This window comes from Oncorhynchus masou, chromosome 28 (assembly GCF_036934945.1).
Source record: "Oncorhynchus masou masou isolate Uvic2021 chromosome 28, UVic_Omas_1.1, whole genome shotgun sequence".
Lineage (NCBI taxonomy): Eukaryota > Metazoa > Chordata > Actinopteri > Salmoniformes > Salmonidae > Oncorhynchus > Oncorhynchus masou.
The window spans coordinates 17,359,986-17,382,484 of record NC_088239.1 but is presented as its reverse complement, the minus strand read 5'-3'; the positions used below and the strand labels follow the sequence as shown (position 1 = coordinate 17,382,484).

At 43.0% G+C, this 22,499-nt stretch overlaps 1 protein-coding gene across 3 annotated transcripts in view; it reads left to right on the top strand.

Moving 5' to 3' along the window:
- The window catches only part of LOC135517280 (polypeptide N-acetylgalactosaminyltransferase 11-like), a 74,705-nt gene that overhangs the window by 14,887 nt on the left and 37,319 nt on the right, over nt 1–22,499 (top strand). For all 3 annotated transcript variants that reach the window (XR_010452021.1, XM_064941437.1, XM_064941438.1), the window contains exons 2-10: nt 3,743–4,039; nt 5,373–5,496; nt 6,548–6,714; nt 7,020–7,145; nt 8,815–9,064; nt 12,454–12,571; nt 15,390–15,542; nt 18,047–18,265; nt 20,158–20,262. Coding sequence is in view for 2 of the 3 variants with exons in the window: in XM_064941437.1 (XP_064797509.1) it covers nt 3,781–4,039; nt 5,373–5,496; nt 6,548–6,714; nt 7,020–7,145; nt 8,815–9,064; nt 12,454–12,571; nt 15,390–15,542; nt 18,047–18,265; nt 20,158–20,262 (1,521 nt within the window). In the remaining variant the exon portion in view is untranslated. The remainder of the gene's footprint in view (nt 1–3,742; nt 4,040–5,372; nt 5,497–6,547; nt 6,715–7,019; nt 7,146–8,814; nt 9,065–12,453; nt 12,572–15,389; nt 15,543–18,046; nt 18,266–20,157; nt 20,263–22,499) is intronic.

Sequence of the window (22,499 nt, the reverse complement as noted above, 5' to 3'; positions counted from 1 at the left end):
TGCATTCCTACTAATTTCCTTTGTTTATTTACGAAAGTAGAAAGTATTGGGATTCTTTCTCATACTTTGATACCACCTAGATGTGCTATTGCAAAAATCTATTCCCACCTTTTTAAAACAATGTATTTTTTTGGTCAAAAGGCAGTGGGGCAGTATAGGCTACATGTGGGTTGTGAGTGGCGACACGAACCACGAGACCACCCAAGCCACATGACTCACCTCTTCAGGTTGGCCATGGATTTGCCATAAAGCATGTTGCACTTAGTGTCTTTCCTGTAGCATTTGGCAGACTGTGATTCTGTCCACTTCAACTAGGCCTAATGAGTGATTCCTCATGAAACCAGGACAAAAAAAGGACCATGATTTGGGTGATTTACCAAAATGTAAACCATATAGTCCCTTGACATTTTGTATCTAAAAGCATAATTGAGAAAAAAATTATCCAAGTTGGCATACAGTTGAAGTCGGAAGTTTACATACACCTTAGCCAAATACATTTAAACTCAGTTTTTCACAATTCATGACATTTAATCCTAGTAAAAATTCCCTGTCTTTGGTCAGTTAGGATCACCACTTTATTTTAAGAATGTGAAATGTCAGGATAATAGTAGAAAGAATGATTTCTTTCATCACATTCCCAGTGGGTCAGAAGTTTTCCTTTAAATTGTTTATCTTGGGTCTTGGGTAGCCTTCCACAAGCTTCCTACAATAGGTTGGGTGAATTTTGGCCCATTCCTCCTGACAGAGCTGGTGTAACTGAGTCAGGTTTGTAGGCCTCCTTGATCGCACACACTTTTTGTTCTGCCCACAAATGTTCTATGGGATTGAGGGCAGGGCTTTGTGATGGCAACTCCAATACCTGTGGTTGAAAAACAAGTTTTAATGACTCCAACCTAAGTGTATGTAAACTTCCGACTTCAACTGTATGTATGCCATTTTGGCCATGTGACCCAGGCCTCCTTTAGACTCCATGACCTTCCGTCTATAGGTGCTATAAAGCTAAACTTGTTGTCGTATGGAACTTTACCGCTTACTCTGTAATATGTAGGCCTATTATTTCATGGTCTAATCCTTTCATCACATGCAGTGCTACTGCTTCCATATTTATCTACCTATGGTTTTGCACTTGTCCCATCTCTCCCACTTGTTCTTCTGAATGACTCTGTGTCTCTCAGTGTCTGTCTTATTCCTCTGCTCATCTTGCCATTTTTAGCTGTGTTTCTTGACATTCCTTTTCACTGGTCTGACTAACGAGCCACTAAGTGCCACAGCAAAACAACACTGTGACGTCGGTGTGCGTCTTGTCACCAATTAATCATGCTTAGGCCGTAGTCTGTTTTTCAGAGGACTCGCCTTGTTTCCACCCTGCTGTCCTCATCTGACAGAAATTGTAATGGTGCGAATCCCCCAGGCTTGGTTCTTTTGTTGTATTCAATGTTACTCTTAAGATTTGTAAATATATTTGAATGCAGTGCCAAAAGCCCACATAATTCCAACCAGACTGGTTAAAACGCACATATCTGACATTCCTTGTTTTTCTGCCGGGGAGGGGGGGGAAAGAGTAAGGTGTAAATTATTTGGGATGTTCGTGGGTTATAAATAGCTGTGCATTTCCAAAGCGTTTTGTGTTTGAAGTAAAATCCTCATCTGGATAATTTATTTTAATGCGTTTGTCTATAAAGTTCAGGCTATTCAGAGTTTATTGACCAGATCTGAGTTCATTGAAGTTTTGGAGAACTCACTTGATGCATAGCAGAATTGCTTATATGCACAGCAGAACCCCCCACCCCTTTTTGTAGGCCTGCGGACCAACATATCTTTGTAGTTTTTTTAGGAACTAAGTCGGTGTCTCAACATACTGTTGAGAGTTAGCACCTTATGTATTCTACTTTTCTATTAGGAAATGTGGTTGTGCATCAGCCGTCACTCAATTAGCCCATGTCAGCTAAAATAATGTAGGTGCCAGCTATGTGAACCTGTAGAAAGAATGGTCGAATTACCAAATGGCGTGGGGCACATTTGAATATCAGTTATCATATTAAAAACAGCAAACATTTGCCTCCACCCTATGGCAAAATGTGTAGAATTGCAACGAACAAAGGGGACGAACTACGAATATGGTGACGAGGCCAGCCGCCTTTTGGCACACCAACTTAAACGCCAGTCAGCATCATCTCATCTCTCAGGTATGACTCCTCCTGTAATCTTACAAGAGATCCCTCTAATATTAATTCAACTTTTGTGTCATTAATATTCTATCCTCTACCAATCCGAACCCCCATTCAGATATGGTCATGGACAACTTTTTTTCCCATCCATTGATATGGACATGAGTGAAGTTCTGAACAACTCTCTGCATCTTGATGAGATAACAAAGGGTCTAAAGTTAATGCAAAGTGTCAAAGCCCCAGGCCCTGATGTTTTCCCTGTCGATTTTTATAAAACCTTCTCAGATCAACTCGCCCCATTACTATGAGATATGTTCACCGACTCATTATCACGGGCTTCCCCCCCGACCGTAACTCAAGCCTCCATCTCACTTATACTTAAAGATTAAGATCCAGTGGAATGTGGTGGATATCGGCCCATTTCACTTTTGAACGCTGATGTTAAAATATTAGCTAAGGTTCTAGCATGCTGGTTGGAACCGTGCCTTCAGGATGTCACATCTGATCATCAAACGGGTTTCATCAAAGAGTGACAACTGTTTTCCGATGTACGTCGGCTTTTGAACATTATACTCTCCTATCTCTCCAGACCGCAAAACTGTTTCTCTTGATGCAGAGAATTCTTTCGACCAGGTGGAGTGGGATTATTTATTTAAGATTTTGTTTTTGGTCCAATTTCATCTAATGAAATATGTCTGCTCTATTCTGCTCCTACGGCTAGCATACACACCAACATTCAAAAGACTTCCCCCTCTCCAGAGGCCCCCCCCTTTTTGCTTAGAACCGCTTTCCTTGGCCTTAAAATTATCACCATAATTCAATGGAATCCACCGAGCTAGTGAAGAGCACAGTGTGTCTGTATGCCGATGATCTATTATATCACTAACCCTGTAAACGCTGTCGATAACAATGCATATTTTAAACACATTTGGATCATTCTCAGGTTACAAATTGATCATTCAACCCTGCTGCCAAGCAAATTCACCTTAGAGCCCTGCCTTTCCGTCTGTCGCCCTCTGGTTTTTCATATTTGGGTGTGGATATAATACACTCTCTGGCTACTCTCCATAAAACTAACTTTGCAAGCCTAGTCACATGAGTTAAAGCGGACTTTAACAGGGCTAGTCTGCCTCATTAGCTGGCAGAATCCAATCTGTTAAAATGAACATTTTACCTAGGTTTCTATACCTTTCTGCCGAAGTCATTTTTTTTTTATTGTGTATGTATATTAATATATAATTTCCAATGATATGTATGCTGCTTTTGTTAGAGGGAGGAGGTTCAATAAGTATAGGGGGATAAAAGGATGTATCTGCTCAATTTGTATTTCTTTATGTCCAAAAAAATGGCATGAATTTTGCTGTAAAGTGCATATTTTCTCTACCATGCATGGCAAAATGTGCAGGTTTAAAACATTTTTTCTTCTTCTCCGCTGTCAAGGGGTGGGGGGCGCTAAAATGGAGTCAGTACGGCCCCTCACGATGAGTTCCGGTTTTTTTGTGGCCCCCACCTCCATCAATGTTGCCCATCCCTGATCTAGACCTTTAACCTGTTGCCTCTGGTTTCCTCGACAGGGGCCTGAGCATGGACCGCCGACAATGCTAGTGCTACCATGGGCAGCGTCACACTGCGCTACTTCTGCTATGGTTGCCTCTTCACCTCTGTGACCTGGTCCGTCCTGCTCTTCCTCTACTTCAGCCTGAGCCAGGACAGCGGCCGGCCCTCCTTCAGGAATGTGCCCATCCAGGGGCCCCAGGCCAAACGCTTCCAATCACGCTTCACCAGAAGCCCTGGGGGAGGCCAAGAGCAAGGCATCAAGGCAGTCCCTGCAGCAAGAGGCAACAAAAAGGCCGATCTCTCTCCGGAGATGGGTAAGTGAGCCCTTCAGCGCATGAAACTTGAAAAAGATCTCTGTAATCTATTTACAAAATTTAGGAGGGGTGTATGTGAGAAGGAATGTTCTGATGATAGGAGTTTATAAATGGTTGTCAGTTTGTTAACAAAGCTCATGTGAACTGCCTCATAACCAGCTGCATTGCCTTCAGAGTTTCACACATCCATAATGATGAGCTTAAGCTCCACAAGCTCACTCGTACTCATGACAGATTCTCGAATGGTTAGGACATTTTGAAGGTCTGTATTATTCATTGGTCCCCAAGGGATGCTTGTCGTGTTGGCTTGCTCCCATGTCAACTAATGAAACATTTAACAGGCAGGCAGAGTGATGTGAAAACGATCGGCTCCAGAGTGTAGTCTAGGCGATTCCACGATGCCTTTATGCGTCAATGCCCATTTGGAGCTGGACAGTGAGAAACACAGGACCAATCAAGCTAACCATAATTCATTACCGATTATCGTTGAACAGGTTCGATTGGCATTGAGTTATTATTATTATTTATTTTTAACTGTCTGAAGCAGGCGCAAAGAAACAGACATTGTGCATTGCAGCAATACAAAGGCATATTTGAAGTGTCTTTGGATTGGAGTGAGGCCTTCAGATGGCTGTTGAGTGAGTTGTTTCCATGGAGTTACAAAGCAAAGCCATTACCACACACTCAGGATGAAGGCTGCTTGTGTTACCATGGCAATGTGGACCAGCCTAACCACCCCCAGTAGAGGATGCATCAATAAAATCCTCATACTGATACAAGCGCGCATCCTTTTTCCTCCTCTCCATCCTGTTTTTCCTCCTCTCCATCCTGTTTTTTCCTCCTCTCCATCCTGTTTTTTCCTCCTCTCCATCCTGTTTTTTCCTCCTCTCCATCCTGTTATTTTCCTCCTCTCCATCCTGTTTTTTCCTCCTCTCCATCCTGTTTTTTCCTCCTCTCCATCCTGTTTTTTCCTCCTCTCCATCCTGTTTTTTCCTCCTCTCCATCCTGTTTTTTCCTCCTCTCATCCTGTTTTTTCCTCCTCTCATCCTGTTTTTTCCTCCTCTCCATCCTGTTTTTTCCTCCTCTCCATCCTGTTTTTTCCTCCTCTCCATCCTGTATTTTCCTCCTCTCCATCCTGTTTTTTCCTCCTCTCCATCCTGTTTTTTCCTCCTCTCCATCCTGTTTTTTCCTCCTCTCCATCCTGTTTTTTCCTCCTCTCCATCCTGTTTTTTCCTCCTCTCCATCCTCCATCCTTTTTCCTCCTCTCCATCCTGTTTTTTCCTCCTCTCCATCCTGTTTTTTCCTCCTCTCCATCCTGTTTTTTCCTCTTCAGGTATGATTTTTAATGAGCAAGACCAGGAGATTCGAGACATGGGCTATCACAAGCACGCTTTCAACGTACTCATCAGCAATCGATTGGGCTTCCACCGAGACCTCCCCGACACTAGGGACGCCAGGTGAGTGAGAACGACAGCGTGTGAGTGTGGCATATATTTGGGTTTATTGACTCTGTGAGAGTGAACGGCTGACACCGACGCAGCACTTTCCAAGCCATCATGAAGGGCAACGGTAGCCAAAGGTTAAATGGGAAATGATGTCAATCTCTCTCTGCCTGCCCTGTTGCCCCTACGAAATCCAAATACAAGGCATCTGTCGAGATGATTTGGTTTGGCACTGGTCTGAGGCTAACAAGTAGACCTGCAGCTTGGAGTATTACCACATGTTATTTGTTAAGATGAGTTGCTTGTAAATGCAAAAACGAATTGGCTTGGTCAGTCTCGACAATCATTGGTACAATCAGGTGGTTTTAAGAGTTTGTAAATCCTGCTTACTCAGCAGACATGTTAGGATAGGGCAGAGGGTGAGTAGTTGAGGCATAATATGTTACATAAGCAAAGGGTAAAAACTGTTAATGTTTCCAAGGGGCAAGGCTTTCACAAGGTTGAGGAAAGCTCTGTAGGTGTGACCGTCATGATCCAAATGTTTCACACCAAGCTGCACAGTGAAACAGCATGAGAGTTTTATGCATGCCATTACTAAAGATGGTGAATACTGATCCTAGTTATGTTTGTCCCTGTCAAATACCTAGATAGGACTCTAGTGCCCAAAAGACAGTTTTAGCATGGGCAGCGCCATTGAATTTTTCACAATTTTGAAGTAGTCAACATGGTGGAACTTCCTATGGGTAAAAGGAAGGATCACTTAATTCCGTACATGTCACCAGGTGGGATCAGCCAATTAATTATACTAGTGAGCAAACATTCCATAACTGCAGGTGGCAGTAAAATTGGCAACCTTGGTTTTATAACTGATCAAGCAACACACTCTCGGTGACTGTTGCACCCTTCAGTTTGTTTACCAACTCCTAGAAGTAATAGTAGAAAATGTACTACAGCCTCGATGGTGCTGCCCATAACGGGACAGATGCAATGTCTATGGTCCCTGTTGTGACACCCAGGACTTGGCTAATATGTGTTGGTGGCCCTGCCCACCCCCTCTGTCTCTCAGGTGCCGAGATGGAATCTATCCTCTGTCCCTCCCCACAGCCAGCGTAGTGATCTGCTTCTTCAACGAGGCGTTCTCCGCCCTCCTGCGCACCGTGCACAGCGTCCTAGATCGCACGCCTGCCTACCTGTTGCATGAGATTATACTGGTGGATGACAGCAGTGAACTAGGCAAGCTGCTCTTTTCAGTTGTCTATTTAGGATGTGAACCCTTGGGTTTTGTTCAGGCTCGCCTGAGCCAGGTAGACTATAACAAGGCCCAGTAAATGATTGGATGCTGTCGTGGACTGTGTGCATCTGTCTACAGTGTGCGTGCTTCAATTACCCAGTTGGTGAACAAACGCAGTCTACTGTATTGTGTTGACGTTATCGAATGCCTGTAAATGAAGTCAAAGATCTTGGATCTCAATAGGATCTACCTGTAGAAATTAAACTGAGCTCCATCTGAAAGCTTCTGTCCTTTCCCTCCACCACAGCTGACCTGAAGGAAGACCTGGACATCTATGTCCAGCTCAACCTCCAGGGCAAGGTCAAGGTGGTCCGCAACGAGAAGAGAGAAGGACTGATCCGAGGGAGGATGATAGGGGCCTCTCATGCCACAGGTGAGCCCTCCCGAGACCATAACTCTTCACTAATGTAACATATGCCCCCTGAGGCAGGGATGCAGGTAAAATAACTATGTTGACTGTCTAGTCAAGTTCCACACGGAAGTAATATTGTTGTATTATGATCAGCTGCAGTAGGATGAGAGGAAGAGGCTACAGAGGAATCCAACAGTATGTGTGTGTGCGCGTGTCTGCGCGAACAGTGTGTGCGCGTGTCTGCGCGAACAGTGTGTGCGCGTGTCTGCGCGAACAGTGTGTGCGCGTGTCTGCGCGAACAGTGTGTGCGCGTGTCTGCGCGAACAGTGTGTGCGCGTGTCTGCGCGAACAGTGTGTGCGCGTGTCTGCGCGAACAGTGTGTGCGCGTGTCTGCGCGAACAGTGTGTGCGCGTGTCTGCGCGAACAGTGCGTGCGCGTGTCAAATCCCTGTAGATGTGTACCTCTAACCCCAGGAACCACTGAAGATATCTTGCCTCTCGGATACTAGAAGATGGCCGATTTTAAGTAGGGCCGATTTCAAGTTTTAATAACAATCGGAAATCTTTTTGGGCGCAGATTTTTTATTTAATTGTATCTTTAATACCTTTATTTAACTAGGCAAGTCAGTTAAGAACACATTCTTATTTTCAATGACGGCCTAGGAACAGTGGGTTAACTGCCTCGTTCAGGGGCAGAACGACAGATTTTCATCTTGTCAGCTTGGGGGATCCAATCTTGCAACCTTAACAAGTTAACTAGTCCAACGCAATAACGACCTGCCTCTCTCTTGTTGCACTCCACAAGGAGACTGCCTGTTACGCGAATGCAGTAAGACAAGGTAAGTTGCTAGCGAGCATTAAACCTATCTTATAAAAAAACAATCATAATCACTAGTTAACTGCACATGGTTGATGATATTACTAGATATTATCTAGCGTGTCCTGCATTGCATATAATCTGACTGAGCATACAAGCATCTGACTGTGGTGGTAGGCAGAAGCAGGCGCGTAAACATTCATTCAAACAGCACTTTCGTGTGTTTTTCCAGCAGCTCTTCGTTGTGCTTCAAGCATTGCGCTGTTTATGACATCAACTCCCGAGATGAGGCTGGTGTAACCGAAGTGAAATGGCTAGCTAGTTAGTGCGCGCTAATAGCGTTTCAAACGTCACTCGTTCTAAGCCTTCTAGTAGTTGTTCTCCTTGCTCTGCACTTTTACTTCTCCAACACTTTGTTTTTGCATTATTTAAACCAAATTGAACATGTTTCATTATTTACTTGAGGCTAAATTGATTTTATTGATGTATGATATTAAGTTAAAATAAGTGTTCATTCAGTATTGATTAATTGGTATCGGATTTTATGGTCCTCCAATAATCGGTATCGGTATTGGTATCGGCAGGGTAGCCTAGTGGTTAGAGCGTTGGACTAGTAACCGGAAGGTTGCAAGTTCAAACCCCCGAGTTGACAAGGTACAAATCTGTCATTCTGCCCCTGAACAGGCAGTTAACCCACTGTTCCTAGGCCGTCACGGAAAATAAGAATTTGTTCTTAACTGACTTGCCTAGTTAAATAAAGGTAAAAAATAATAAGAATTGGTCGTCCTCTATCGGATACATCCACACTGGCCATGCCACCCCTCTCCCTGTTCTTCTCCATCCTCTCTCCTGATTTGGTGTTTACTTTCTGAAGGGGAGGTGCTGGTGTTCCTCGACAGCCACTGCGAGGTAAACGAGGCGTGGCTATCGCCCCTGCTGGCGCCCATCCAGCGGGACCGCAAGACGGTGGTGTGTCCCGTCATCGACATAATTAGTGCCGACACGCTGGCCTACAGCCCCTCCCCCATCGTCCGGGGGGGCTTCAACTGGGGGCTGCACTTCAAGTGGGACCCTGTGCCCGCCTCAGAGCTCAACGGCCCCAACGGAGCACTGGGCGCCATCAGGTAACCTCCTGGCGGGTAACCAACCAGACCTTGTCGGGAATATATGATTTGCTCAAGGTGTGGAAATTGCTGAACCCAAGGATAAGGCCAACGACTTCTATATTTAATGGTTTAATAGACAAACAATACAGAGACACACGTTCCTCTGAGAGGTTCCAATCTGCCCCATTCCAAAGACGAGACAGTCGTTATATGCTCATCCGTATCTCTGTTCTCTCTCCAGCTGCCTCAGAGTGCCTAGGCCCTGGTCAAAACATAGGCAACTTGCAAGGCCAGAGTGAACCATGGAGTAGACATCTCTATCGCATCTATCGCTAGCTGGTCGCTATCGCTAAATGCCTATAGTTTAATTACAGCCATCGGCCTTATCCCCAGGAATGTCACATAGACAGCGCAAACTCCAAGCTCGGGTTGACGCATTATAGATGCAGAGGAACCAGTATGCACCTGAATGCACTCAACAAAACTATGATCTTGTTTCCCTAAATTGTATTATGAAAGCATAACTGTACTATTGTATTTTATAACTTAGCTGGTCATGTTGGCAATAGAACAGGATTTCAAATGATTCTCACCTGACCCAGATTGCGATTTATAATGGACCTTTTGGATTGCTTAAACAACATTAATAGTGTGCTAGTGAGGAGGCAGGGTTGTTTTCAAAACCACTACAAGTATGCTTGCTCTAGTTCCTCAATAGCACAGCTAGGAGAGATAAAAAAACAAACACCTTATAGTTAAACTCTTGAGTCATCAAAGTGCATTGAAATTTGACTTAGGAACTGTGCACACTTTGGAGAGATGTTTTGGCCACTTGGAGACACCAATTAGTCATCTCACTCAAACCCTTGTCATTACTTTGTCTTATGTTGCACCTACCCCACATTACCATGAATATTCTTGTTACTGAATGTATCCAGAATATATTCAACAAATGTGTCAAAGTACAGTAAATGTAAAATGCACATAAAATCAGTGTGCTGTTTGGATTCAGTCTGTCAGGGGAACTGTTGTCTCAACTTTGGTCTAATCATTTCCCTTTATATTGCTACCAATGTTATGCATATGTTTTCATATTTCTGCATCCATATACAGTGCCTTGCAAAAGTATTCGGCCCCCTTGAACCTTGCGACCTTTTTCCACATTTCAGGCTTCAAACATAAAGATATAAAACTGTATTTTTTTGTGAAGAATCAACAACAAGTGGGACACAATCATGAAGTGGAACGACATTTATTGGATATTTCAAACTTTTTTAACAAATCAAAAACTGAAAAATTGGGCGTGCAAAATTATTCAGCCCCCTTAAGTTAATACTTTGTAGCGCCAACTTTGCTGCGATTACAGCTGTAAGTCGCTTGGGGTATGTCTCTATCAGTTTTGCACATCAGCTCGAAAACAGCTCGAGCTCAGTGAGGTTGGATGGAGAGCATTTGTGAACAGCAGTTTTCAGTTCTTTCCACAGATTCTCGATTGGATTCAGGTCTGGACTTTGACTTGGCCATTCTAACACCTGGATATGTTTATTTTTGAACCATTCCATTGTAGATTTTGCTTTATGTTTTGGATCATTGTCTTGTTGGAAGACATCTCCGTCCCAGTCTCAGGTCTTTTGCAGACTCCATCAGGTTTTCTTCCAGAATGGTCCTGTATTTGGCTCCATCCATCTTCCCATCAATTTTAACCATCTTCCCTGTCCCTGCTGAAGAAAAGCAGGCCCAAACCATGATGCTGCCACCACCATGTTTGGCAGTGCGTATGGTGTGTTCAGGGTGATGAGCTGTGTTGCTTTTACGCCAAACATAACGTTTTGCATTGTTGCCAAAAAGTTCAATTTTGGTTTCATCTGACCAGAGCACCTTCTTCCACATGTTTGGTGTGTCTCCCAGGTGGCTTGTGGCAAACTTTAAACAACACTTTTTATGGATATCTTTAAGAAATGGCTTTCTTCTTGCCACTCTTCCATAAAGGCCAGATTTGTGCAATATACGACTGATTGTTGTCCTATGGACAGAGTCTCCCACCTCAGCTGTAGATCTCTGCAGTTCATCCAGAGTGATCATGGGCCTCTTGGCTGCATCTCTGATGAGTCTTCTCCTTGTATGAGCTGAAAGTTTAGAGGGACGGCCAGGTCTTGGTAGATTTGCAGTGGTCTGATACTCCTTCCATTTCAATATTATCGCTTGCACAGTGCTCCTTGGGATGTTTAAAGCTTGGGAAATCTTTTTGTATCCAAATCCGGCTTTAAACTTCTTCACAACAGTATCTCGGACCTGCCTGGTGTGTTCCTTGTTCTTCATGATGCTCTCTGCGCTTTTAACGGACCTCTGAGACTATCACAGTGCAGGTGCATTTATACGGAGACTTGATTACACACAGGTTGATTGTATTTATAATCTTTAGTCATTTAGGTCAACATTGGATCATTCAGAGATCCTCACTGAACTTCTGGAGAGAGTTTGCTGCACTGAAAGTAAAGGGGCTGAATAATTTTGCACGCCCAATTTTTCAGTTTTTGATTTGTTAAAAAAGTTTGAAATATCTAATAAATGTCGTTCCACTTCATGATTGTGTCCCACTTGTTGTTGATTCTTCACAAAAAAATACAGTTTTATATCTTTGTTTGAAGCCTGAAATGTGGCAAAAGGTCGCAAAGTTCAAGGGGGCCGAATACTTTCGCAAGACATTGTAGGCCAATTCCATAGAGTATAATGGGTTAATGCTCAAATTGATTGAGAATAGCTCAGACCCCCCCCATTTGTTTTGATTTCAGCGTGCATGAACCTGATATCAATAAAGCCCATGTGATATAGAGTTGTGTTCCCATCCCCTTGTTATGGAGTCATGTGAAAGCTAATTAGTGGTCATAGTAGGGCGCCTGAGTGCTTTCAATCCATTACTATGGCGTCTGTCGGCTTTAGCCTTAAGGTCTTCTCGGACACCCCTTAGTGTAAAAAAAAAATACAATCTCTTTCAATTTCTCTCCGTTTCGCTCAAATGCTTGCGTTATGGGCTTTCCATAAGAACATAAGCCTACGGTCACACAGAGATGCATGAAAACGCATTAAATCGGATACGCATTCATCATGGTCCGTCATCGTCAAATTCAAGTTGATTATTTTCTGAAGTGTTGGATACGCCCAAAGGCCGGAGTTGTGTTATTTGTTTTGACGGACAATCACCTCTGGCGATCTGTCAAACGGATGGCTCCATTGGAAAAAAATATTCTCAGTCAGTAATTCTCTCTGGTCACAACCTAACTAGCCTGACTAGAAGACAGAGGCATTGTTTTCTCACATATTAGTGGTTGCGCTGCAGGTACTACCTTAAAGGATACTGATGTAGCGACAATGCCGACTCACACTCTGTCTTACTCCCCCTCCCCCAGGTCCCCCACCATGGCTGGTGGTCTGTTTGCCATGGACAGGAAGTACTTTAACGAGCTGGGCCAATACGACAGCGGCATGGACATCTGGGGCGGCGAGAACCTCGAGATCTCCTTCCGGGTAAATAAAAGGGTCACACATACTCACTGCCTTTTCACACGACACAGTCCGTCTCCGTAGTGTGTACACTCTGTCACATAACATACACAACATGTCTGCTTCATGTTATTCTTAGGCAGGGTACAGATGCTCCCAAAGTGACACCCACCCTTTCAATTGAACATATTTTTCCCGTTTTAGGAGGGGTGCCAAATCAACTAGGTGGGGAGCACACATGCACCTGGTCAAATGACCTGTGACACGTCAACCACTCGTCATAAGCTCAAGACACTTGGTTTATTTACCCATGTTTTGGATCAGTTAGTCTAAGGCTTTGCCCTGGAAAAGTCAAGCTTTTCTTCCCCTTAGAAAAATACAGAATTAAATCAAATGTTTTAACTGACAGCCAAAGGCAAGTTTATTTCTCTATATTACGTTTTGTTCCATTTGAGTTGGATCGCCGCAGGCTGGCAACTATATATTGGCTTGGCGACATGAATCTCTACAACAAAAATTCCTTTCTTGCCTCAGTTTTTAGTTACTTTTACCACATCAGAGTTGGACATTTCTCTTCCAGTCCTGTTTGAATATTCTTGGCAAGACTACCTTCTCATGTCTTGCTATGTTACCCTATTTGAAAAGAGAGTACAGTATATTTTTCTTCACTAAGGAAACGTTATGTACAGTGCATTTGGAAAGTATTCAAACCTCTTGACTTTTTCCACATTTTGTTACGTTACAGCCTTAATCTAAAATGGCTTAAACATTTATTTTATTTGATCTACACTCAATACCCTATAATGACAAAGCAAAAACAGAGTTTTAGACATTTTTGCAAACGTATTAAAAATGTAAATATCACATTTACAATAGTATGCAGACCCTTTACTCAGTACTTTGTTGAATCGTCTTCGGCAGTGATTACTGCCTTGAGACTTCTTGGGTATGACGCTACAAGCTTTGCACACCTGTATTTGGGGTGTTTCTCCCATTCTCTGCAGATCCTCTCAAGCTCTTGTCAGGTTGGATGGGGGTCATCGCTGCATAGCTATTTTCAGGTCTCTCCAGAGATGGTCGATCGTGTTCAAGTCCGGGCTCTGGCTGGGCCACTCAAGGACATTCAGCGACTTGTCCTGAAGCCACTCCTGTGTTGTCTTGGTTGTGTGCTTAGGGTCATTGTCCTGTTGGAAGATGAACCATCGCAAGGTCCTGAGCGCTCTGGAGCAGGTTTTCATCAAGGATCTCTCTGTACTTTGCTCTGTTCATCTTTACCTCGATCCTGACTAGTCTCCCGGTCCCTGCAGCTAAGAAACATCCCCACAGCATGATGCTGCCACCACCATGCTTCACTGTAGGGATGGTGCCAAGTTTCCTCCAGATGGGACACTTGGCATTCAGGCCGTAGAGTTCAATCTTGGTTTCATCAAACCAGAGAATCTTGTTTCTCATGGTCTGTGAGTCATGGTGCTTTTTGGCAAACTCCAAGCGGGCTGTCGTGTGTCTTTTTACTGAGGAGTGGCTTCCGTCTGGCCACTCTACTAGAAAAGCCTGATTGGTGGAGTGCTACAGAGATGGTTGTCCTTCTGGTAGGTTCTCACATATCCAGAGGAACTCTGGATCTGTCAGTGACCATCGGGCTCTTGGTCAACTCCTTGACCAAGGCCCTTCTCCCCCTGATTGCACAGTTTGGCCAAGCGGCCAGCTCTTGGAAGAGTCTTGGTGGTTCCAAACTTCTTGCACTTAGGAATGATGGAGGTCACTGTGTTCTTGGGGCCCTTCAATGCTGAATAAATGTTTTGGTACCCTTCCTCAGATCTGTGCCTCGACACAATCCTGTCTCGAAGTTCAACGGACAATTTCCTTCGACCTCATGGCTTGGTTTTTGCTCTGACATGCACCGTCAACTGTGGGACCTTATATAGACAGGTGTGCCTTTCCAATCTTGTCAAATCAATAGAATTTACGTTTAAGTTGTAGAAACATTTCAAGGATAATCAATCGAAACAGGATGCACCTGAGCTGAATTTCGAGTTTCATAGCAAAGGGTCTGAATACTTATGTAATAAATAAGGTCCTTTTTTTTTTTTTTTTTTTTTGTAAAAAAAAAATCTAGACCTGTTTTCACTTTGTCATTATAGGGTAAATGCTGGAGTATAGAGACAAAGTAAGTTTTAGCTTAACTGTCCAAATAGATTGAGGGAAGAAGATATGTAATCAGTTTTAGAATAAGGCTGTAACGTAACATAATGTGGAAAAAGGGAAGGGGTCTGAATACTTTCCGAAAGCTCTGTATGTGAAACATTGTCAGATTACATGAACCATATGGCTCTGTACTGTGGGAAATGGAGCTGATATTTGGTCAGACTTTATACACTCCCCTACATATTTATTTGGACAGTTAAGCTAAAACGCTGAATATTTGCTCTATACTCCAGCATTTTTGATTTGAGATAAATTGAGGCGATCGTACAGAACGTCACTTTATTTAAAGGTATTTTCATACATTTCTATCATTTAGATATGACAGTTGTTTTTGTATCTACCCCCCCCCCATTTGAAGGTGTTGTATTTGGACAAAACAAACTGCAAATGCGTTCAAGTTTGTAGAGTCATCTTCATAGTGGTACACTTGCCATGGAGTCTGCTCCTGCATGGATTAAGTAAAAGGGGTTTGAGTTTTTCTATATAGAAGCTCAGTCATGAATGTGTGTGTGGTCTACAGTAGGAAGTTATTCATATAATATAGCTTAGATGAAGTGCGCTGGCGCTCAAACCAAGAATTCAAATATTTTCTGAACTGCTGAATGTGTGTTAATACAATGCATTTGTCTTTTCTCAGATCTGGATGTGTGGGGGCCAGCTCCTGATCATTCCCTGTTCGCGGGTTGGTCATATATTTCGTAAACGGCGGCCCTACGGGTCACCCGGAGGTCAGGACACCATGGCCCACAACTCCCTGCGCCTGGCCCACGTATGGATGGATGAATACAAGGTACATGTACAGAGTAGTAGTACAGGCTGGGCGGTATAGCGTATTTTACTCTATACTGGTATTTGATGCATGGACTAGTTTTGGGTTTTTACTTTTTTACAATGGTATTTCAATGTTTGTTTAATGTGCTATGCCGCTATGCAGGGTCGTCTTTCTCCTTCCACACACACCAATCCCAGAGCAGGTTACTGGGCGGAGGCCAGTTAGTGATGACTGTTTTAAGAGTCTGATGGCCTGAAAATGGAAGCTATACTATTAGTTTAGTTTATGTATCTTACTATCTGCAAACAGCTAGTTTGTATTTTTTTAACAAGTTGTGGTTAAAATAAATTGTGTTAGCCTCTAATGCTAATCGCTGGGTAGCTAGCTAGCTAAATGTACTTAGTCAGAGCAAACGTAGCTAGCTAATACAAATCAAATGTTATTTGTCACATGTGCCGAATACAACAGGTGTAGACCTTACAGTAAAATGCTTACTTAAAAGCCCTTAACCAACAATGCCATTCAAGAAATATAATTACTAAAATAAACAATTTAAAAATCCACCGATTTAGAAAACAAAGAGTAAAATAAAATCAAGGTAACACTAGAAATGTACATAAGAATAACGTGGCTATATACAGGGGGTACCGGTACCGAGTCAATGGGCGGGGGTACAGGTTAATCGAGGTAATTTGACTATGCATAGATAATGAACAGCGAGTAGCAGCAGTGTAAAAACAGGGGGTTTGTCAATGTAAATAGTCCAGGTGGCCATTTTGATTAGTTGTTCAGCAATCTTATGGCTTTGTTGTAGCCTTTTGGTCCTAGACTAGCGCTCCGGTACCGCTTGCCGTGCTGTAGCAGAGAGAACAGTCTACGACTGGAGACTTTGACCATTTTTTGGGTCTTCCTCTGACGCCGCCTAGTGTATATAGGTCCTGGATGTCAGTAAGTTTGGTCCCAGTGATGTACTGGGCCATATGCACTACCATCTGTAGCGCCTTACGGTCAAATGCCATACCAGGCGGTGATGCAACTGGTCAGGAGGCTCTCGATGGTGCAGCTGTAGAACTTTTTGAGGATCTGGGGACCCATGCCAAATCTTTAAGGTCTCCTGGGGGGGAAAAGTTGTTGTCGTGCCTCTTCACGACTGTCTTGGTGTGTTTGGAATACGAGTTCGTTGGTGATGTGGACACCAAGGAACTTGAAACAGTTGACCCGCTCCACAACAGCCCGTCGATGTTAATGGGGACCTGTTTGTCCCGCCTTTTCCTGTCGTCCATGATCAGCTCTTTTGTCTTGCTGTGTGTGTGAGAGAGACATTAATATCTTCTCAACTAGCCTACCTGGTTAAATAGAATAACACTTAATGTGTTACCATGCACTGCTCATAAACAATATTTACAAATTGTATGATTCAAAAACCTAAAATACTGTGAAAAATATTGTGATGATATTTTGGCCATATCACCCAGCCCTAGTACACACGATTGAAATTCAGTCCTAAGTCACCCACTCCATGCTAGTGACCTGTAATAGGTAATAGCCAAGACTGAAAACCACTGATCTGAAGAAATCCCTTTTCACACCTTATTTTTCCCAGAGGCTTCTATTATAGCCTCCAAGCCATCTATGGTCATAAGCAAAGGATTTCTTCTAATTACTCTCAGCTCCATGTCTTGATCAGCACAGTGATGTTTGTTCCTTTCCAAGCTACAAAGGAGAGCTATAATTGCTTTCCACGGATTGAAAATTGCCGATCTAATTGGAAAGTAAGCTAATACCGTTGTGGTCTCCCTTTCACACACCTCATCGTCTCACAACGATTGAGTCTGAATTTGCTTTCTCATTTCCCCTCAGTGTGTGGACGGTTATTGTTACCAAACTAAGCAGTGTGCACAGAGGCCTTGAATATTATTAGTTAATAGTTAATCATCATTACATCGACATCTTGGTTCCTTAGGGGCACATGAGGCATCCACGAGAGTGCCACTGTTTCCGGGAAGATTATGGATGCTGCCGTGGAGCCGCTCTTCTGTACTCTTTCCCCAACTTCCATTTGTTTCTTTCCACTTTGAAATGATATACAGTACATTTGAACTAAGAGTGTGATTCATAAATTGCCACCCCCCACTGAATTCTTAGTACAGCAGAGTAGTGTTGAAATCTTCCAGAGGGTTAAGATGAGGTTAGGGTTCTGGCTTCTCCATCACCACACTAACCTGAGACTGGGACAGGCTTTTTTTCTGCGTAAACAGCTGGCCCAAATCAGGATGTATCAAACAGATTCTCAATCAAGGTAAACATCTTGGTTTTATTATTGCTTAGCCCAATTTGAATCCTATGAAAGACTTATTGAGTCTTGCACTACTATTAGCTAGTGGTTTATTCAGCTTTTCTGATCATGTTTGTTTACAAACTAACTTTAGTAAACCATGTGCTTTTACAGACAACTGAGATGCAGCTATATTAATTGTGGAATAGCAATCAACCTCACCTATTATTTTGTCTCGTCCAATCAGGAGCAGTACTTCAACCTCCGGCCGGAGCTCCGGGAACGCGCCTACGGGGACATCAGCGAGCGGCAGGCGGTGCGCCAACGGCTGCAGTGCCACTCTTTCAAGTGGTACCTGGACACCATCTACCCCGAGATGCAGGTGGCCTCAACCCACAACAAGCCTCAGCAGCCTGTGTTCGTCAACAAAGGTCTCCGCAGGCCCAAAGTGCTGGAAAGAGGCCGGGTAAGATAGGCCAACTGGCTAAACGCCCCGGGACCCTGTCGCTCTAAACCGCTGTAGACTCGCTCTCTCCACTAACCCACTAAAGTAAAGTTGAACTTGTGCTTTATAGCCAATGGTCGCATCAACCATAGGAGTTGGCCATACAGCACACTCTGATCTGGGATCAGGCTAGAGCTATGCTACTGTCTACCATAGAAATAGTCATTTCACTTATATTGTACGCTACATCATGCCTCAAAATAACACTGTTCAAACTTCAGCACTTCACTTGCAATTTAGTGTAACAAAAGGAGGCCAATTGGTCTTCTTCTAACAATACATCACTCTCCACCCCCGGATTTTGTCTTAAGTAGCTGGGAACTGACAATTTTCTACCATAACCTTTACAGTTTGCTTTTCATCAATAGAGCCATGTGTTGTTGACGGTCAACCGTTGCCAAAGAGGCCAAAAAATTACACCTGAAATGAAAAAGAATAGAACGTATGTTCTCAATCTCTTCGATTTAAGCTGTGACTCTGTATATCTTTCACACGCAAATAGCCCTATAGTTGTACATTAAATAAAGTTGCTTGTTAACTGTGAGTGATGCACCTTCAATGTGTATAAACAGCAGCTGCTTCCTGATGGACAAGAGGGCATCAGAAGTTGTAAACGTTAACAATATCCCATGTTCCTGCACGTGGTTGTTTGGGGTTCATATGATAAGGTCAGAAATACCCGAACATTCTTCAAAAACTGAGGGAAAGCAAAAATAATCAATACAACATACTGCACCTTAAGTTTTTCTTATTGAATGAAATGGAATAAATGCCATATCCAGTCAGCAGGGGGCAATGTGGTGTTGCACAAGTCATTAAGGAGTCCCCAGGTTAGACACACACCACTTAGAAGCCCAGAGCTCAGGAATAGATAAGTGCTCCTGCTTCAAAAAGACTAATAGGAAACGAGTTATGTATTGCAAGTCAAACAACCAACAGCTCTGCCAGTCTCCCAGAGAGAACGTTCATATTCTAGGTAGTCTGGAAGGAAAGATCATGCATTCATAGGTGAATTCTTAAAATGCTTGGTTTCTGAAGATATAAAGTTATGGAAATAGGCAAACTTAGCAATGAGGCAGTTGGTGCAAGGCGTTGAGATAATCCCCACATTTATTTCAAGCGACTTACTGGAGCAATTGGCTTTAAGTGACTTCCACAAGGGCACATCAACAGATTTTTCACCTAGTTGGTTCTGGGATATGAACAAGCAACCTTTCGGTTATTAGTTCAATGCTCTCAACCACTAGGTTACCTGCCGCCCTAGTGGCTGGGTGTTGATATATTGTGCATTTCAGTGCCATATTCTGGACGTAACTTCACATATTCACTTGGCATATTCTTTGCAGTAGCACTGCACAGATAATCAGATCTTACATTGCCTGAAGCTGTGTGTAACGTTTCCGGAATCACATTAAAAAAACTCAGATGTGAAGTCAGGCTGAAATACATATTTTTTTATCCAGAGCGACTTAGTCCTAGTGGGTGGGTGTTGTTTTGGGGCGGCAGATAGCCTGGTGGTTAGAGCGTTGGGCCAGTAACCGAAAGGTTGCTAGATTGAATCCCCGAGCTGACAAGGTTAAAATCTGTCGTTTCTACCCCTGAACAAGGCAGTTAACCCGCTGTTCCTAGGCCATCATTGTAAATAAGATTTTGTTCTTAACTGACTTGCCTAGTTAAATAAAGGTTAAAAAATAAATAAATACACTATTGAGTGCATACATTTTCATACTGGTCCCCCGTGGGAATCAAACCCATAACCCTGGTGTTGCATGTGCCATGTTCTACCAACTGAGCTACATGGGACATGAGCTGGAATACAACTTCTAACCTCTTCCTTCTCCTTTTCTCTTCAGCTGCGGAACCTGCAGGCTGACAAGTGTCTGGTGGCTCAAGGGAGGCCAAGCCAGAAGGGGGGTGCTGTGGTGTTGAGGGCCTGTGACACACACAACCTAGAACAGGTAAAGTAATGGCGTGTTCAAAACAACTGGGAACTCTGAAAAATGGTTTTGAATGGTCGTCCAACTCGAGTCTCTTTCTAGAGCTCTGCCATGAATTCACCTCATATTTTTCAGAGTTCCCAGTTGTCTTGAATGCACCATAGTACTTGACTCGGCTTCGCGTCTCCATGACACTGGGACTCATGACAACACAAGTCATTAGTAATGATGTCGGCCTATGACATTCTACAGTGACGATAGAACCATAACACAAGCCTGGCCTGTTAGGGTTAGAACGTGAAATTAGTTCCATTTCATCCTCGTATCCCTAATCTATGCTTTAATTTCCTTATTTCAACTGTTTCTGGCCATAATTACTTTTGTAAGAGTGTACCTTGGCCACATGGTTAAAGTGTAGTATCTCAAGTTGGATGTACATGAACTGTACCAGTACATCCTCTCACTCCAGGATCTCATGGTCAGAGATTAGTTTTGTGCATACTTACTGGAAGAGTCATCTTTTCTGCATTCAACTGAAAATGACTGTTCCATTAGGTCCTCCACTTTCCTGTGTGTGTAAAAATGGTGCAGAGTGAGTCACTCCCTGTGTGTGTCGGGTAGAAGTTCAGCAGAGGCTGAAGCTACTGCAGTTCTGCACTGTGACACGCATTCTCCCTCTCTTGCTCTCCCTCATACGGACCACTCTCTCGCTTTCTGTATTTTCTCTTTCCATTTGAACCCCTCCCCCTCTGCGGCACTGAGTCTTCGGGTACACGATGAGGTCAACAACTTCCGCTGTGAACGGGTGTTTGTGAAATTGTCTGCTGACAAGTGAGGAGTGAAATGTTGACATCCAAAAATGAAGTATTATATATTGGGAAGTAGTTTTGTTTTTCATAAATATTGGGAGTATTTAAAGTTGAAATTCTGCCATTTTTCTATTCTGATTTTAAGTCAAGATCTACATTTATATTAAATTCTCATATAAGGTGATGGTGTTTCTGTAATAGATGACTTTACATTGCTCACTCGGGTCTGTACCACATTTGACCGTCTTGACTTATTCCACATTTTGTTATATTACAGCCCAAATTCAAAATGAATTAAATATTTATTTTTCTCACCCATCTAAAGCAATTCAAATATTATTTGTCACATGCAGATGTTTTTGCGGGTGCAGCGAAATGCTTGTGTTTCCAGCTCCAACAGTGCAGTAATATCTAACAATACACACAACCTAAAAGTGAAATAATGGAATTAAGGAATATTAGGATGAGCAATGTCGGAGTGGCATAGACTAGAATACAGTATATACATATGAGATGAGTAAAGCAAAAATATGTAAACATTATTCAAGTGACTAATGGTCCATTTATCAAAGTGGCAAGTGATTGCAAGTCTATGGGGAAGCAGCCTCCTAAGGTACAGGGTTACATAACCGGGTGGAAGACGCCTTGTGATGGCTATTTAACAGTCTAATGGCCTTGAGATAAAAAAAAAAACAGCTTCTCGGCCCCGGTAATACATAAGTGAAAATGTTTTTATCCATTTTTGCAAATTAAATACAGAAAGGTTTATAGTATTCACACCCCCTGAGACACTACTAAACTCAGCAAAAAAATAAATTTCCCTTTTTCAGGACCCTGTCTTTCAAAAAATAATTTGTAAAAATCTAAATTACTTCACATATCTTCATTGTAAAAAGGTATAAACAATTCATGAACATGCACCTATGGAACGGTTGTTAAGACACTAACATGAAGGCAATTAAGGTCAGTTATGAAAACTTGGGACACTAAAGAGGCCTTTCTACTGACTCTGAAAAACACCAAAAGAAAGATGCCCAGGATCCCTGCTCATCTGTGTGAACGTGCCTTAGGCATGCTGAAAGGAGGCATAAGGACTGCAGATGTGGCCAGGGCAATAAATTGTACTGTGAGACAGCACTACAGGGAGACGGAACAGACATCTGATTGTCCTCGCAGTGTCAGACCACTTGCAAAAACACCCGCACAGCTCTGGAGAGAGAGACGTCATCAGAGCGCGCAACAGGACACTACTGTCTACACTCTGTTTGTTGTTTACATTAAAACGTATTCATTAAATCACAACGCGGTTAGCCTTTACGGCTGGGACTGCAAGTTTATGTTTGTTTTTGCGTGGATTCCGCGAGTGCTAGCTGGCTGTACTACAGACACTTGTCGTCGTGGTGGGAAAGACTTTTGTTATCTTTTCGTAAAACAACTGGCTCTATACTG